This window comes from Sebastes fasciatus, chromosome 11 (genome assembly GCF_043250625.1).
Source record: "Sebastes fasciatus isolate fSebFas1 chromosome 11, fSebFas1.pri, whole genome shotgun sequence".
Lineage (NCBI taxonomy): Eukaryota > Metazoa > Chordata > Actinopteri > Perciformes > Sebastidae > Sebastes > Sebastes fasciatus.
In genome coordinates this window covers 28081755-28101492 of record NC_133805.1, presented here as the reverse complement: position 1 = coordinate 28101492, position 19738 = coordinate 28081755, and the positions used below count along the sequence as shown (strand labels likewise).

At 39.3% G+C, this 19738-nt stretch overlaps 1 protein-coding gene across 5 annotated transcripts in view; it reads left to right on the top strand.

Moving 5' to 3' along the window:
- The window catches only part of st6galnac3 (ST6 (alpha-N-acetyl-neuraminyl-2,3-beta-galactosyl-1,3)-N-acetylgalactosaminide alpha-2,6-sialyltransferase 3), a 108378-nt gene that overhangs the window by 10107 nt on the left and 78533 nt on the right, over nt 1-19738 (top strand). Inside the window, exon 1 of one of the 5 annotated variants that reach the window (XM_074652024.1) lies at nt 943-1307. The exons of 3 other annotated variants lie outside the window; for them this stretch is intronic. In XM_074652024.1, coding sequence (XP_074508125.1) covers nt 1290-1307 — 18 coding nt within the window. In that variant the 5' untranslated portion in view covers nt 943-1289. Of the gene's footprint in view, nt 1-942; nt 1308-1332; nt 1468-19738 lie in introns of those variants that run through there. One more of the 5 variants, XM_074652028.1, reaches the window with a different exon arrangement.

Below are 19738 nucleotides of genomic sequence, written 5' to 3'. Positions count from 1 at the left end.
GCCAAACAGCACAGTGACTACTTTTCACCCTTTAAATAGGCAGACTGACTGATTACAAGTTTGAAGATACCTGTGATGCTATTTACAGGACACACCTTAGTTTAATATGTCCCTATGGTCACATTATTTTACATCTTTTCTAGGGGTACCATCATTTTTGTCCAGATCAGTTTCATTAGTTTGTTTTTTTAAATGATTCTGCTGAACCATAATTCAAAAACAATATCTGATTTTCATTAGTTCATTTTCAGTAAATTTTTATTTATTATTACTTTTGTCAGTTTCAAGTTATTTCAGTGACCATTGTGGGTTTTTCTCTCTTTAACGGAACGTTACCAACAACTTTGCCTACGTCTGTATGTGAAGAATAGATGTGGGAGGATTTCCAAGCAACTTCCAAGTGTCTCCAAACTTGTTTTGTTGTCTTGTGTTGTTGTTTATCTAAATTGGAAGACTTAATAAAAACAACTTGAAATACACAAAAAAACAAAAAATATAGATAGATAGATAGATAGTAACTTTATTGATCCCGAGGGAAATTCAAGTTTCCAGCATCACAGTTCCATAGTGCAAAACATGTTAGTAAAAAGGCAGTAAAAAAGTTAGTAGTGCAAAGTACAAAAACATATACCAGATATAAAAATACAAGGAGATGAAGAAAACTGTTAAAACTGAATATAGTGCAGGGTAACAGCTGTGATACACGACTATTAAAAAGTGCAGAAGCGACTGTTAAAAATGAGTATAGTGCAGGGTAACTCCAGTAGCTTAGTCTATGAAAGTGCACTGTATGCATTATTATCTGTCCTGCATATATGAATCCTATTTGGATACTTCTTGTTCCCATTGGTTAAGATCATCTCTCGTTCATTTCACACATTGAAGAACACATTTTAGGGATTTTTGTTTTAGCAGCAAAGACCGATGATAACCTGCAGCAGCTTGTCTTCAGACTGACATGCTGCAAAAAGCAGAAGTCAGGAACTCAGCGTTGGTCATGTGACGCTGTTGGTGGGCGGGGCTCTGCATCGTCGCCGGCCAATAGCAGCGCAGCGTCGCTCCCGTCCAGGTCCCAGCCAGCTCCATGGGGGAAAAAAACCCACCAGAGAGAGGAGACGAATAACGGTACACTCCAACAATATCTATGGAGCCGCATATCCCCGCATATAACCATATAATCTCCTCCTGTGATACATACGTGAATAAATGTGTTTGGAAACGGACGCGGTGAACGGCGCTGTGGGGCTGACGAAAACAAGCGCTCCTCCATTGTCTGCGTAGAAATAAGAATGGCCTGGATGTGGAAGGTAAGAGGGGCTTTCTCTCTCAGACATTACAGCCACAAAAAGGAGGAGAAAAGGAGGAGAAAACGCACAAGGAGCTGCTGACTTTGTTGGCCTGACGTTAGTGTGCGTTTTAGCAGATGTGGGGTGAAATGTGAGCTGATGATGATGATGCTCTGTGGAGGTAAATATCCCTCCTCCGTTTTCTGTCTTTCTGCAAGCCTGCTTTTTTTTGGGGACTCTGAATTTGTGATTATGCACATGAAAGAAAAGCCAGGCCCTCGTGTTGTTTTTTTGCATTCAGTTCATGTTTGTGTGTCATTGCTCCTGAAAAAAGCAGGCAGATGCATGCAGGCCATGGAGCCATGCTGTGTTCACTACATGCCTCATGACACGTTCAGGTGTTCACATGTGATGTGAGGAGTTTACTACATCCACAGCTGCCTTAACAGATGAGCAAGTTGGTCAAAAAGTTCCTCAGTGACTCCCACTGTCTTCCTCTTTGTTTCACCCTTTTCATTTCAGTGTATAGTTCAGTTAATAGCAGTGCTGTACAGATGTTGACATTAACAACACTGTGAGAGCTGAAGATGTAGTTGGTCATAGATAAGATAAGATATTCCTTTATTAGTCCCGCAGGTGGGAAATTTGCAGTGTACAGCAGCAAAAGACAAGATGCATCAGCTAACAGTAAAAAAAAAAAAAAAAGAGCTAAACAAAGTGTAACAAAATATGAACCATTTAAATAGAAGGAAGTATAAAAATAGGAGCAGTATATACAGTATTGACAATAAACAGACTGTTAACAAAATTTGCGCAAGTGGAAAATGATATTGCACAGTGAGAATGAATGAATGAAATTCCACCTGAAAATATCAGGTTATTGTCAGTTTTATGACACAAAATACACAGGGCTGAAACTCATAATCTTCAATATCGAGTAATCTGACAATTTAATGTCTCAGTTTCCCCTCTATAAAATGTAAGAATTGTGAAAAATGTCCCATCACAGTTTCCTAGAGTTCAAGGTGACATCTGAAGATAGTTTATGTCTGAACAACAGTCCAAAAACTCAAATATATTTAGCTATCCTTATCTTTGAGAAGCTGGAAACATTGAATGACTGACTATTTTTCTTGACTTAAACAATTAATCAATAGTTGGCAATTAATGTTTTTGTTGATCACCAAATAGATTCATTTCTTGTTTTTCTCAATTGGCAATAAAATGTCCGATGTTATTAGTGAAATATATCTATTACAATTTCCCAGAGTTCAAAGTGAGCTTTTCAAATTGCTTGTTTTTATTCAACCAACAGTCCCAACCCCCAAAATTATTCAGTTGTCAAAGTTCCTCATATTTGAGAAGTTGAAATCAGAAAAGTTTGGTATTAGTGATTGAAGAATGAGTCAGTTTTAATCGCTTATCAAAACTGTTGTGGATACATTTTTGCTAGATTAGTTGACTAATAGTTTCCCCTCTATTATCCATTCATATGCGGATTCATTTTCTGATTTCTTAATTAAGCATTTTGTTTATAAAATGTCATAAAAATAGTGAAATATGTCGGTTTGTCACAGTTTTCCAGAGTCCAAGGTGACCTCTTGAAATTATCTGTTTTGTCCGACCAGCAGTCCAAAGCCCAAAGATATTCAGTTTTCCAATTATAGACAAAATAACTGCAAATCCTCAAATTTGAGAAGCTTAAACTAACAAATATTTGACTTTTTTTTTGCCTGAAAAGTGACTTAAACAACTAATCAATTATCAAAATTGTTGCTGTCAATCAACTTGCACAACTTGTTTCGTCTGACCAACAGCCAAAAACCCAAAGATATTCCATTTACAGTGATACAAAGCAGTGAATACTTATATTGGAGAAGCTGGAAACAGAAGGACTTTTTTGCTTGAGAAGGATGATTATAATGATGATGATTTCAGCTGTAGTGGATGTCTGTGTGAATGAGAGTGTGTGTCAGTCTTTCACAGGCACATACAGTACTTGCTCACCCACACTGTAAACAGTGTAAACAGCTTCAGTAGTATCGTGTATAGTAAAATGTAGAGTGACATCTCATTTGTTTGTGTATAAAACACTTTGTTTTACCTCCTTCCACATTTTGTAAGTGTCTTCAGTCTCTACGTTTGTTATCAGATAAAGTATCTGATTACAGCAGTATAGTTGAAATCATTATCATGATATTAATAAGGTTGTTTTCTGTCAAGCACTGAACATTGTCATTGAATGCTTGGTCATTCTTAGTCTTGTTTATTCATTCTTGGATCAGATATTTCCTGATTTATATGATCATGCTATTTTATTCAGGCAGAGTTCTTGAAGGATTGCTTTGTGTTTCAACACACTGATCCACTTATTGTTTTGATAAAGTATTATTTTGTTTATGAAAAAGGGTTTTGTGGGAAAACTGTTTTATATTCTTTAATGTGAGTGTGAGTACTGTTTTTGGCTTTGGGATATTTGAGTAGTCATGTGGTCTGAGTTTTTTTGATTGGGTAAGTGGTCCTTGGTCTGAAGAAGTTTGAGAAACACCGTTCTACACAATCGACAGCACAAAATAAACATGGTAGATAGGATACTAGGCGTTTCAAATTTGCACGAGTTGAGCAATAGCCTCTAGCCTTCCCGCTTTGCCGCTTGTAGTACAAACTGTCGCGGGTATATAATAATTTATCTTGGCTTTGAAAATGTTTTAGAAAAAGATTTAAACTGTTCATAATCAACCAGACACACTAGCGCCTTCTGCTGCATGAGATCTGTCATTTCTGTTTTAGGGAGACTACTGGTTGGAAACCATCAAAGGGCAAACAGTATTAACTTCTGTAATTAAAAGGCCCAGCCAAAATTACTTTGACCCATCCAAAATTGAAATCCTGGCGCAGTGCCTGTGAAAAAGTACATTTTTGGTATTGGCACAGGGTTTGAAACTAATTATTTTCATCATTGATTAATCTGCCAATGAAGTTCTCAATTATTCGGTCAATTGTTTGGTCGATAAAATGTACAAAAGATAGTGGAAAATGCCCACTATGGGTTCTTAAAGCAAGGTGACATCATCAACAGTCTAAAATCCAAAGAGATTCAGTTTACTTTCACTTTAGACAAAGATAAGTAGCAAAACCTTACAAATGAGAAGCTGGTAGTGGGGAGTATTTGACATTTTTGCTTGAAAAATGACTGAAACGATTAATCGTTAATAGTTGCAGATTACAGTATTTTTGCCCATCCAATTATCGATTAATCAACCAATAGTCCATGAGCAAGACCCCCAAAATTTGGCCGTCGTGCCACTTTGGAGGGACCATGTCTCATAGTGATTTTTTTAAAGGTCTATGTCCCTAGTGTTGGAAAACGCATCATAGCATTGCAGCAATGGTAGCTTTCTATGTGCTATCACTCCTTTTTTCATCCCTCCATCATTGAAACTTTTCCATCTTTTTACACCATTTTACACATAGATCCAGTATAAAAGAAGGAAAGGATCTAGCCTCTTGATCCAAAGCCAGTCTGGTGGCTTTCTCTGCAGCTTCAGTAATGGATCTGATGGCCTTCCTCTATGGCCTCCCCGGTGATGCCCATTGCCCAGTGCTCGCTTCCTCTCATTGGCCGCATCCAAACACTCTTTCCAGGACACTGTTAGTTCCAGCATGATCAGTTGTTTGGTAGAAAAACAACCATAACCAAATTATGTATTTTGCATCATATCTCCTGTGCCAAACATGTTACGGTAAAAGTAAAAGTATTTTTAAACTCTTCACAGTCACTGTATTGTCAGGATTATGCATAATTTGGTTATGGTAATTTTTGTTGCGATGGCTCCATGTCTCAAAACGCAACAAAAATTCCCATAACCAAATTATGTATTTTGCATCATATCTGTGCATATCTTTTTTCCATCTCACTGTGAAGAGTTTAACAATACTTTTACTTTTACCTTAACATGTTTGGCACAGGAGATATGATGCAAAATACATAATTTGGTTATGGGAATTTTTCTACCAAACAACGGATCATGCTGGAACTAACAGTGTCCTGGAAAGAGCGCATGGATGAGGCCAATGAGAGGAAGCGAGACCAAGTACCAGGAAAAACTGCACAAAGTTACGTTTATTCTGATAAGAAATGTTGTTATTGTTGTTAGTCATATAATATATCAATTTAAAGCTCTTTTTGTGCTCTTTATGCTGGAACTATCCATGGGGCACACCCGATCAATATGGAGTTAGCTATAAGGGCATTTGGAGTTGCATTCAGAAATTGCCCCATTGCAGCATTAGAGGTCAAAGGTCAAATTCTCTTGACCTCAGTGTCATGACAATGTAACTGAAGGATAGATTATAGTCTAAGCTTTACAACGATATATGACTTCATGATATTGTGTGTTGGTTTCCCTCTTTTATACTGGATCTATGTGTAAAATGGAGAAAAAAGATGGAACAATTGTAATGATGGAGGGATGAAAAAAGGAGTGATAGCACATAGAAAGCTACCATTGCTGCAATGCTATCATGCGTTTTCCAACACTAGGGATATAGACCTTTTAAAAAAATCACTATGAGACATGGTCCCTCCAAAGTGGCACGACCAAACCCCCTGGCTCATGGACTACAAGTGTTTCAGCTTTAATTTGTACTGAAACTCAAGTGTTGTGTTGGCACAGGTGTTGAAATATGATATGCCAAACATATAAAAAATCACATAAAACAAACAATGGGCTGTGTTCCAGTTGTGCATTAACAATTTTTTGGATGTCAAACAACACTTTAGCTTGTTGGAATCAAACATTTGGACAAAAACACACAATTAGGGGTGTAAGAAAATATGAAAAATATGGAGTAGATATGTTTTGTGAGACTGTATCGATTCTCAAAAACGCTATTGGTTTTTAATAGTTTACATGCAAAGATGAACTCAATATTTTATTTCATTTGCGAAGAGATGCGCCCTCTCAGTGTATGTGCCTTCTCAAAGTAGTGGCCAGATTCCTGCCAATACACAGCCCTAGTTTTAATACAGTAAAAAATGAATTCATCATCACTGTAGTTGAAGATCATCAGCATCATTTCTCTCCCCTCAGAAGAATCCACGTGTTTATGTTTCCCAGACAGTGCCTCACGGCTAACATACAGTCTTTGTTTGTTTTTTGTCAGACTTCGTGTTTTATCCGTATTTTTTTCATTTTACCAACGTTTTCATTCATTTAAAGACACTTTGGTTCCTGTCAGTCCTCCAACGCCTTCAGGAAGAAACAAGTCTCTGTCAACAACATGTCACTTTATAAACTCACTCAGGCTGTTTTTGTTATCTGAGACAGGAGATAATTTCACGCTAGATTTGACACTGTAATATTATATTATATTTCAAAAACATTAAAAAAGGGAACATGTAATTACATGGTACAAATTGCAGAGTGATTGAAGGAGAAGGGGACAGAAGTAAATGAGCTGTAACTTTTAATTAAATGACACCAGTTTTGTTGTTTCTAGTAACATTAGTTCGATGTAGTTAGTGGCTATTAGGTACATAAATACATCCTGTATAACATATAGTCCGACTCACCCATAATACAAATGCTTATATCTTCATTAGTCTACTGGCTGAAAGTGCTGCTGACAAACAACAGCAAACCTGTCATTGTCTATTATCACGTTTTAGGGCAATGGGATTGAGTCTGTATCTTCATAGGATTCTTAATTGATTGATTGATTCTCTCTCTTTAAAGCCTCACGTCACATTCAGCAAGTTGTGAAAGTTTATTTCAGAAACAAGTCTTGCTTTTCTCTTGATGCAAAAGGATACTTGTTGCTGTTGAATGTCTGTGATTGGCTATAGAGTTGTTCAGATACCGATCCCAGTATTGGAAATGCATCCGATACTGGCCAGAATTCTGGATCGGGTATCGACGAGTACGCCAGTCTATGAACCGATCCAATACCATAATTTATTAACCCAGAAAAAAATCAACTTGGTTAACCGGAAATCAATTCTTCTACGCCGCTCCAAAACACCGTCACCCTGGATGTATCATGACTGCCACTGGCAACTACTGTTTTAGAGCAGCGAAGATGAAATTATTGCAGGTAGTTTGTCAAGTGACGATAGCAAACAACAACAGTGCGGTGCTAGTGGAGAGTGTAACGGTAGTGCATGCAGACGAACGGCGCAAAGGACTCCTCGCTCTCTCACCCGGTAGCGGCGTGGAGGGAGACGGGCACCGGTCTGCATTAGCTGCTGGCGCTGCTGGCGCTGCCGTGCAGAGGAACCGGTCACTAGAGTTTCAGGCGCTATCAGTCCACTTGACGAGGGCGGCTTCACCCACAGGTGCTTTCCTAGTGCGCTGTCGCCTTTTCATTCAGAGAAAATGACCTTTTCCCCGTCATGATATTTATGTGAACGCAGCATCAGCCTCACGTATCCAGCCAAAAAGCAGACGGTCCGCAAGGCAAATTATCACGGGAGTAAAGTAAAAAACAAAACAGATATTCAACTAACGTTAGTCTAACATAGTTTTAAAATGTTTTTCCGTATGTTTTCATGTATGAAAAGACCCCAAATGAACACTGTAGGTGGACTACTTGATTACTACCAGCAGATTATTTAATCAGTGTGAGGAAAGATTAATGTCCCAAGCTGTTTGATCACTTTCAGCTGTTTGATCACTATCGGCTGTTTGATCACTATCAGCGGTTGATCTCTGTATTATTGCTCTACCGTTTATATTGAAAATGAGAACAGAAGCAGCAGGTCAAACCACTGTTCATTTAACTTGAATAGAAGTTGGTTTATTATTATGTTATGTTAAATATTGCACTGCCTTGTATCTTGAGAACTGAATCGGCGGGTCCTGCAGTTGCACTTTTTATTATTTTCAAATAAAAGGTGTATGTATTTGCCATTAATCGTTGTTTACTTGTTTCTATCCATAATTAATTTATCCCTGATTCCCTTACAAGAAACACTTTGAGGAATCCTGACCTGCACTGTCCGGTAGCAGATATTTATTTCACAGTCACACTGATTGAATTTTTGGCCAAAAAAAAGTTACTGTATCGATTTCAAATCATTGAATCGTATCATATCGTATCGCACTAGATGAGCCAAATATCGTCCTTGAATCGTATCGGAACCATGCAAATCATATTGTATGGTTGTAAAAACGTATCGTTACACCCCTAGTATATTATATTAGTAGTTTAGTCCAGTGGTTCCCAGCCTGGGCGTCGGGCCTTTCCAAAGGGTCACAAAATATATTTTACGGCTCATGAGATCATTAAAGGGACTGTTTGTAACTTTAAGAAATGTTTGTTAACAGCGACACCTGTGGCCGTTAAATCAACGAAAGTCAGCGTCGGGCTCGTGCTTGCTCGCTCTAAATAGACATGAACGAGCAAACTCAAAACAGTGAGGCGACACACGTCAGCTAAAACCACAATATCACTCTATATTTCACCTGCTTGGCAGTAATGTTTAGCTGACCAGACGAAGGTCTCTCCATGAATCAATGCTGATCCTAGTGTTGGCTTTTCTTGCCTCAGCCTCCGGGACTGAAGCAGGAAGAGAAACGTTATCGTCTCCGACCGCGGCTGCAGGGAGACACCGGCACCTGGTCGGAGACGATAACGTTTCTCGCTGCGGAGCCCCGTCACTTCACAAGACACGGGAAACCTCTGTTGGTCTGGTTATTTCTGCACAAACGTCCACTGTACATTCGTTAGATATTCTCAGAGCTACTAACTCTTCTGCAGTGTGGAGTGTGCGCGCATGAACGTCTAGAGGTGGAGCGAGAACAAGCGCGGTGTGTGACTGAAGGCAAGCAGGCAGGCAGAGTACAGCAGAGACTCCGGCCCTGGAGACCAAAGCTACGGTCTCCCCCGCGTACTACGACCGCGGCCAACACTGTTTAACAGACGGGCTTCACTAGATAGAACTTTGAGGTTTTGGTGCTTCCGTGTAGTTTGTGTTGGAGTCTGATGGTACGTGTCCACAGGGAGTCTGAACAGCGTAGCCACACGCGGGCACGCATATGCGAGCCTGCATGGGAAACCGACCCAGTAGTTTTATACGTGTAAAAAGTTACAAACAGTCCCTTTAATGGGGTAGAAAAGAAGAAAAAACAATGTTCTGATTAACAAATTTCTATTAAAATTTTGGACTTTGATGATATATTGGAGAATTCAATCTCTTTGAGATTCAAACAGTTATTTAAATCAGAAAAATTTTGAGCGGACAAGTCCCATCAACTACTCGGAGTGGAGCCAAACTAGACCAGCCACTGGTTTAATCTTTAACAAATCGTATTTTATAAACTGATCATATATTTGTTTTTAGTAACAGTAACTATATCTGTCAAATAAATGTCAATTTATTTGTAAAAAAGCACAATATTTCCCTCTGAAATGTAGTGGAGTAGAAGTATAAAATGGAAATACTAAAGTTAGAACAAGTACCTCAAATTTGTACTTAAGTAGAGTACTTGAGTAAAAGTACGTCGTTATTTTCTACCGCTGTGTTCAGGTGCTTTAGAGGATGCATTTCTTAAGCCACCAACCCGTCCCAGTGTGTCTGAGGACACAGAGCTGCTACTTAGTTCATGTTTATAATTGGTGAGCGAGGCCTGCAGAGAGAGCCCTGCCGTGCAGGGTTCCCTCTTTGTTAGCTTGTGTTTTAATTGGAGTGAGTTCATCCGTGAAGAACCGTGCTCGAGCTGGGAAAGGCTGCGGCTGTTGTCCTCCATCAAAACAGTTCGGGATGAGCTCTCCATCACGTCTCATGGAAAGATGGCGATGCTGCTGCTGTTCCTCCTAACTACATGTGGCAGAACAAGGCCAGCAGAGCAAGTTTTTTGTGACGGGTTCATGCGGGTTCACGCGAGCAGAAAGCACACAAAGAGGATTTCAAATTAATTAATGCATGCGCACACAAACACACAGTGGTTTGTGTGTGTCGAGAGGTGTTGTAACAGCTACGGGGAATGCAGTGAGTGTCCCAGTTCTTAAGTTTCAGGGATGAATGGCACTTCTCTGAGTCCCTCTTGTCCCATGTGATTGTGTTACAGCAGAAGGCAGTGCTGATAAAAAGTGCCCCGTCACAGTTATAGAGAGAGCGCTAGGGCACCGGCAGGATGTTGCAGGAAGCTCCGGTTTGTATTCAAAGTGTCATCAAATCCGTGCTCAGATTTCCCTTTGTGCCGTTCTCTCCTTTTATCTGTTCTCCTTCTTGAGTGTGAAGTTTACATGAGATCTTCCATTGTTTTAAAGTTCTGGCTGCACAGAGTCTTGAAGGAACACCTGATTCATTTTTAATCCCACAGATCAATTACTAATAAGAGTTAAATAGATTCCTTCATACAATAATGATACTAACTTTTAAAAGTTTATTTAGAAGTTTAGTTTTACTCATAAATATGCTAAATATGAATCAATAGAGAATGAAAATTCATCCAACAGGAACCCAAAACATAATTGTAAAATTTTATGTGAAATGTAAAATATTAACTACAGCACTCCTACATTAATACTCACACTCAAACTGAAATTAAGATTAATATTTGCTAAGAATTTTTGGTCAAAATTGTAATTACCAAAAATATGAAATTCAAGTTTTATTTATTTTTCCGTCCTGATAGCCTCCCCCTACATTTGGTGTCTCCACGGGCCGTGAAATGTTGGTTCTGACTGATTGTAATTTGTTAAAGGGGACCTATTATGCTTTTGTGATTTTTTTCCATTTCATTTAGTGTGTTATATAGTTTTTTGTGCATGTAAAAGGTCTGCAAAGTTTCAATGCCCAAAGTCCACACCAAAAGGGGGTTACTCTCCCCCACAAACAGAGCGTTTCAGACAGAGGGTGAAAAGAGGTACTGCAGCAAAACCGGTATGAGAAAAATAAAGCATTTTTTGAACATTAAAGCATGTAAGCATGTTCTAGTAAAAACCCCAAATACGAGTATGAACCTGAAAATAAGCATAATTGGTCCTCTTTAAATGCAACATCTGTGCGGTCGGACACAAAAATTTGTTCATAATAACGCTTCAATTCCAGCACCTTTGGGGCCGACAATTGTGGTAGAGCTAGACTGATAAAACCTGATATTTGATTATTGCACATAGAACATATCGCTGTGTATTTTCGTTAATAAGTAGCAAGAAACTGCGGCACAGAAATGCCATTTAGAAACAGTGTCTCCATGACATAGTTTGTCCACCAGGGGGCGTTGACAAATGTATTTTTACTCAAATGCTCAGTATCTTGTTGACATTAAAAAACACTGATGAATAAGGATATATGTATATATTTAAGGTATATATTTATATATATATATATATATATATATATATATATATAGCAACTCCAGCTCTCAGTACAATATGGTTTTCGCACCATATTATTTAGACTGTATTAACAAGCAAATGAGCTGGAAAACAACGGTAAAGTCCACCTCTGAGAGTTAGCGATGACGGCAATTTCTGACAGTGACAATATCTCCAATTTGGTGAAAAGAACTAAAGCGTCAACAAACGGTTGGCTAAAAAAAGCCTCCATTGCTGGCTGCTTCATCAGAATAAAATACAATATTAACAGTAATATATAATTCATTCAGATAATTTATATTGAGCTCAGTTTGTTTGTGTCTGGTCTAGAGATGCTCATTTTGAAAAATTTTCTTAACTGGTAACCGACCCTCGTTAACCGATTACTATCATTTAACCGACAAGATTTGTGCCTCACGTGCGCTTTGTGTCTGCCCGGCGTAACGACACTGTGTCTGCCCGGATTAACGATAGCGATTGCCTGATAAACAGTGTGTGTATTTGTGCTACGTTAGCTCCGCCTCTTAAGGTTGACCAGCTTTTCTCCTTAAAGTGACGAGCTGCTCAGCTTTTTAATTAATTATAAATATTTCTTTTAACTGTTTTAACCGATAGCGTTAATCGGTTAAAATGCTTAATGTTGGTTTATGATTAAACGTTTAATTATGAACATCCCTAGTCTGGTCCAAATACAGTGCAAAAGTAGCTAATTTAAGCACTTTAAATGGTGTGACGACAGGGCTAGCAGTGGGGTTAACCATATATAAACACTTCCACGTCGTAGTAACGGGGCGGTTTGCTGTCCACAAATATGTCCCAAAAACATTTTTATACTGTTTTGAAAAATGGAAAAATATGTCCAAAAGCTGTAACATCATTATAATTTGTCTTTCCGAGAATTCAAATTTCAGTTTGAGTTTAACAGAACCTTTCTCCTGACTGCATGACGTAAAAGAAAGTCTTTGTCTTGCGGCTTCGTTGTTGCCGTCCATTCTCCAAAACCCCTTTTGAGCCGACAGGGTACCATTTTAAGCGTGTGGCTTCTTTATCATGGTAATGTAACCTACATCTGTTGTGCAAACACACACATGTGCACACACACTCACACACATTGCTGCAGAAGAAGCTAGTGCAAGGGTTAGCTTATTCACAGTGGTAACCATGGGTGATAACCTCGCTCCAGATCTGGCATTAATCCAGTAGTCTTGGTCGAAGGGAACTGGGCCAGCAGACCCGTCGCTCATACCAGAAATCTTATCAACATCTGGGAAGACTTAAAGCTTTACTTGATCTCACTCCGTGTCGTTGGTCATGTTGGTCAGGTAGTCTCTAATCCAGGCTGGTTTAATCACGGGCCACTCTGCCAGTTTGGGGTGCTTGAACTCTGTAGCCAGTGACGGTCATTTTCATAGCTGTTTTTTTATGTTCCCAAAATATAAAGAAGAGACACCCAGAGTTTAATGAAAGAGGTGATGAGGCAGCCTGCAAATTAAGTTCCACCCTGTAATGGCAGTCACGGTCAGCAGCATAAAATTACATGTCACTCACCAAGAAGCTCTGGGCCATAACCTCTATTATTACTGTACATGCATTCACAAATGAGCTCTCTGAAGCTGTAATGTCAAGGTTGAAGTTTTATACTTTAATTAACCTGGAACAAGAGGACAGAGCCAATATTCATAGAGTAAAGAATTAAGTGCGGTTATTAATCTGCCATTGTTCTCCCGGACGTCTGGAGAAAGTGCAAACACATTATAATCAATACAGTAGAACAAGCTGCATTTTCATTTAAAAAGGCAAGTTTGCTAGAGCACAGTTCCAGTCTTTACTGACGTTATTCTTCCAGGTTTTTCCTTCAGGCTTTGTTGTTTTGGGTAGAAAAAACATACCGTAGGTGAATTTTGATGATGTGCATTATGCCCCGTTTGATTCTTGATTAATTGTTGGAGTCTGCAGTATTTCAATCTCCCGATAAACTGTTTTAATCACAAAGACTAGACAAATTACATATGTTTTCATATCAGCATTGGATTTCCAGTTTTTTTTAAATCACCTCAAGCTGCTCCCAAATGATCTTCTTACATCCTTAGGGATCTTTTGACTTCCATCAGAGTCCAAACAATTGAAAACTCCACTCTCAAAAGAGCAGTCTCAACCTTTTGTAAAGACATTCTTAAAGATTTGGCTTTAGTCTCCCAAAAACTAACCAAACGCCTCCACACGACCCCATGTTTTGTCTGAAAAGCATAGCTACTTTATCATATCACCAAATGGTGATGTGCGTTTAGTAGGGCTGCAACTATGGATTATAATCTTGATTAATCATTTAGTGTATGAAATATTTAAAAAAATGGGAAAAATTGCAGTTTTGCTTGTTTTGTCCAACCAACAGTCCAAAACCAAAAGATTAGGGCTGTCAAAGTTAACGTGATAATAACGTTTTAACGCCACTAATTTCTTTAACGCATTAACACAATCGATCTTTCGGAGGTTGTAGCGGGCTCAGTTTTAAAGCTAAAAGATAAGATCCTGGCTTCATATGAAACTAAAAAACCTAAGTAACCCATTGGTACCAACCATGTCATAATAGCTTGTTGCGAAGGAGGCTAAATAATAATAATAATCTTCAACTAAATTTTGTCGACAAAAAGCTGGCATGGCCATTTTCAAAGGCGTCCCTTGACCTCAATCCTCACATCTGAGAAACTGGAACAAGAAAATGTTAAACATTTTTGTTTGAAAAATAACTTCAACAATAGGTTGATTACATTTTTAAACAACTGATTTACAACAGCAAATACATTTTTAAGGAAACATAAGACGACCAGACTACGCATTATATTGATTTTGTAGGAAACTGTTGTTTTCTGCCAAAATATCTGCTCTTTTAGAAAGACACGGTGTTGGTTTAATACAGAAAATGCCTGCAGTGACTTGAAGCATTGAGATTAACTAGTAATTTAACATTTAACTGAAACCATGATCTTTCCCTAACTTTAACCAAAGTGCCAAAACCAACCACAGACTCTGGATGTGAACCCTGGCCCTTAATTGAGAAAACAAAGCAGTAGTATAAAAGCTTACTTTCTAGGAGACAGGGTTGATTTTTTTTTTACATCGTCAAATTGATTCATCAATTTATTTTTTCAGGTCTAGTTTTGAGTCTGCAGGTTTTTGTCTTTACTGAGAAAAGGTGTTTTAATGTAACCTGACCCTGTTATTGGAAACTGTTTGTAAAAGGGCAGAAACTTTCAAAAGATACTTGGCAGGTGATTGGATGAACCACTCTTCATCACTACTCGCTACTCTTCATATATAATTGATGCTATTGCAACATCTACGCTAACCTAAGTAGCCGCCATTGTTGTTTAGAACAGTCGCCTCTCCACGTCGTTTATGGTCTCAGCGGGTCTCACACACACACACCTAAGCCTCGCCCGTAGCTGCAGTAGATGCTCACAGGACGCTGATTGGTCTGTAGTCTGGCTCGCCGGACACAAACGCATTACTTGAAGCCTGACTAGATGGATTTTCGTGTGATCTTGTGACATTGCGAGAATCCAGCTGCTGTGCAAGTTTAGTTTTAATCCCCATAGCTCAGTATTTTTCATATCAGCAGTGCATTTTTTCAGACTTCATAAATCATCTCAAGCTGCTCCTACATTATCTTCTGATTCTCTCCGGGGTCCAAACAGCTTGAAATACTCTTTAATCTTCTTCTGCTTCTCGCATTAACACCAGTGTTTATCTTGCTGGTTTTAGGACGGATGATTTACAGATAATCAGCTGGTCACAGTGTTTGTTTTTAACTACACCTGTCTGATCCGTTTGCAGCACACACACACACGCACACACACACGCACACACACACGTTCACTCGGGCAGCGAGTTCTTCAGGGATTAAAGGGTCACACACCATTTTAGGATTAAGAGTTTAACACTTCACTCTCCAGTCAGCTGCGAACTCCCACTCGTAGTTAAGGTTGAGTGAGGGCCATCAGTACAATCTGTGACTCAGGGAGAGAGCTGCCAAGACGGCAGATCGTCGGTGGTCAGATGGCGTCATCCGGCCCTGATGGTTCCCTGGAAGAACTGTGGAGTTTTGGGTTTTGAACATGATCCAGGGGGGGATTTGCCAGTTTACTGCTGTGTGGAAATGACAAATACCGGATGGACTTCACCTTGTGTATATATTTAGGAATGACCAATGGTTGCTTGGTCTGTGTGATGTAGTGTGAACAAGCTGTTAGTGTTCAGATATGTGTGGCTTGTTGCCCTATGGCAGGATAGGGAATTGAAATGTTTTGAGGGTGGCAAGAAAACAGAAAAGTCTTATTGGTGCAGTATAAAAACGGTTATGGCTGCGTCTAACAATTATTGTCATTGTTGAATAATTCAACAGATATATTCTTGATTAATCATTTGGTATATTAAACATCAGAAATTTCCCTCAGCCCAAAGTGATTTCTTCAAATGTCTTGTGTTGTCAGACCAGCAGTCCAAAACACAAAGATATTCCGCTTACAACAATATAAAACAGAGTAGAGCTGCCTCCTCTTAGTCGAGTTGACTAAGATTTCTTTAGTCGATTAGTAATTTTTAATGTTTTTTTCTTGCTGAATGACTTATTTCCAAGAAACTTATGAGCACATCTCTGGTAAACACGATACAGATTTAAAGTGGTGCTTTTGTGTGATTCTTTGTGGAGGAACTCAGTTTGACAGATCTGTCGATTAACTCAACTTAGTCGACTAAGAACTTCTTTGGTCGAGGACAGCCCTAAAACAGAGACAACCAGCAAATCCCCACATTTGAGAAGCTTGAATGAGCCATTGTTTGGCATTTCTGGTGGAACAATGACAAACAAATAATTGATTATCAAAATTAATGAATCATTTAGGCAATAAAAATGTAAAAAAAAAAAAAAGAATAATGAAAATGTCCCAGAACTTAGAACCAAAAAGCCAAAGATATTGAATTTACAACGATATAAAACAGGTTGAGCAGCTGGAACCAGCAACTGTTTAACACTGTTTTGCTTGATAAATAAATAATAAATAAATAAATGCTTGACTTATGATTTGTTGTTTATTAAAATTAGAGATGAGTAATTATTAGGGCTGTCAATCGATTAAAATATTTAATACTGATTTATCGTATGATTGTCCATAGTTAATCGCAACATTTTTTATCTGTTCAAAATGTACCTTAAAAGGATATTTATCAAGTATTTAATACTCTTATCAACATGGGAGTGGACAAATATACTTGCTTTATGCAAATGTATGTATATATTTATTATTGGAAATCAATTACCACCACAAAACAATGACAAATATAGTCCAGAAACCCTCACAGGTACTGCATTTAGCATAAAGAAATATACTCAAATCATAATATGGCAAACTGCAGCCCAACAGGCAACAACAGCTGTCAGTGGACTATCTGGACTAGATATCACCCCGGGCATTAGTTAATTGTAATGGATATTTTTCACTTTCACTTCATTGCTTTCTATTATAGACCAAATGATTAATTGGGAAAATGATCATGAAAATAATCGTTAGTTGCAGCTCTAATCAAAAATAGCTGTTGATTAATTTTCTGTCGATTTACTTCAGATTTTCCACACAGGGCAGGATATTTTTAGTTTAGTGCAATATAAAAACTGTTAACATGACAAACTTTATAAGTTAAATGACACTTTGTTGGTACACACTTCCCTCTTCTTGTTTTCTCTTCTGTGTTTCTCTTCACTCTCAGTGCAGTTGGATCACACATTTCTGGGCACACTTTTATCAACTTTTAGGAGCATTTATGTCCTCAGTTTGTGTTGATTTCCTCCCATGAAGTAGTTACAGAGTCATACAGCTCCCAGCCAGTTGGACTCATTTGAGCGTGTTGCACCATTGCTGGATTACATTTGGCAAGTCCACTCCCTGCACATTGTGTTGTTGGCAAGGCTTAACTGCCCATTGGCACAGCGGTGAGCCAAAGCCCCAGAAGAGACCGATCAGCAGAGGCCGTGTTTGATAAGGAGTTATGCTCTCTGTAGACTTGGATGTGGCTTAGAAAAGCCGTCCAAATGACACAAAAAGAATTCCTACAGAATCAAAAGGGGCAGCAGGAGGCGCCAGACTGAGAGGGAAGATTGTGGTTTAAGTAGTTGCTTTGCTGAAGTGTCTGTAAGCAAAAGACTGAACCCTATTTATTATCCAGTGGTGCTTGTTCACCTGACCCTGACCTTTAAGCTGCTTGTGGGAATGGGGCAAGGAAAATCCTTCTCTGGAGAATCAATTTAGTATCACAGTTTTATGAAATCCTGTTGCTCACAAATGAATTCTTGCCCCACGAAATTCAAGAATCCAAACCAGTGCAGCTCAGGTTTGATCCAGGTCGGACCTCATCAGAAGTGCACGGCACCCTTGACCTCAGAGCAACGCTGCTGTAATCCCGTGTGTATCTTCTCAACAGCTTTTCCATACAGTGAGGTGGCAAGATCAGGCGTGGCTGTTACCCTGAGTAACGGCTGATTTTGCGCTGCTCGCCCTGAGCTTTCTGCGCTCCGCCCCTTGAACCGAGCCTCTGAGCAAGCAGAAAATCCCTGTAATTGCATTACAACTGTGCCGCGCCCGCTCCCTCCAGACCGGCTTTTTTAGCTTGATTCATTGCCTTGACATGTAAGGATTTATTTTTCATCCTATTGCAGAATTTGCAGACAACATCAGATATCCTTTGATGAATATCCTGGCTTTTTTTCCCTCTGTCTTTTCTCTCCTATAGAAGTGTCAGTGCTCAGTGGGAGAGCAGGTCTGGTCATGGTATAAACTCCTTCCTGAGGGCTCTTGACCAAGCCAGCTAATAAAAGGTTTCAGTGCCACTGTTATTATCCCCAGTGGAAGCCCGGCGGTGCTCTGGGCGCCAGCACCGGGAGGCTGATTGCCTCCGTGAACTGAAGAGGTTGACAGACACAAATAGAGCCTGGCGGTTAAGTGAGGGCATTCAATAAAGTGCAAGTAAATTTTTTTTTTCATGAAATATAATCCCCCGTCTGCTTTTATATGCTCCCCCGCGCCCTGAAACTTTCTGTTGTTGTGGTGGTTATGAGAAAAGGAAATGGGCAGCGGTTCAAAATGCCACAGTGTACTCTGGGTAATGTTGCATCTGCTCACTGGGCTGTTGTTTTGCGAGGAACCCGCGCTGCTGTGGGTCGAGTCGTGTTTGAGTTTTCATGGGTGGTTTTGTGTTTTGTTTTGTTTTTTTTGGTCTGGCCAGATTTGTATTTGGGTTTCTTATTGACCTCCCTGACGACTGCAGGTGTTTGCTGCTGTTGTTGTTTTTCTTGTAGACGAGGATACTCAAATTGCTTTGCCCGGCGGCCACTTTGCAAAATGACAGGAGGCCAGGGGCTAGATAATAAACAAACAATAATATTTATCAGATAAAATGAGTAAAAATTACAAGTGGAAATTCTTTATTTTATAATTAACGGACTTATTATTCAGGGCTTAGCCTGGACCTCTGTCGGGGGGGCCGCGGGAACCTCCCCTGGCACTTTTTTTTTATAAACGAGCTCTATTTGTCTAATTTTTATGCTTTTTTTTAAGGCACACTGGCAGCTTTATTTACATTATTACAAAAAATGTCCCATTGAGAATCAATTTATTTTAATTGTGAATTAGAAAATGTTCAGCAGGCTACCTGGCACACTTGCGGGAAGTATCACTGTAGACTCTGACAATGCTACCGCCTCTCCATCCTTAACAACCCCCCCCCCCACACACACACACACACACACACACACACACACACACACCACATTGAATGCCACCCTCTCTCACCCCTCAGTTTTGCCAACACAGTGCAGCAGCAGCACCACAGAGGCTTTGACAGAATAGACTCTGCAAACTTTATTGTTGTTTTCCAGAATGAACACCTGCGTGTTGTGTGCCACATAGTGGAGCCGTTTGGTGGCCTTCGATTCACCTGGTTGGTTTGTTTATTGTGCGCAACAGCTGCCCCATTTAAATTTCACAATGCTGTTGTTGGAGCTCTCCGAGAACCTTCACAATCTAAAGAGGATTAATGAAAAACAAAAAGCTGCGCTGGCGAATCGTTTGAATGTT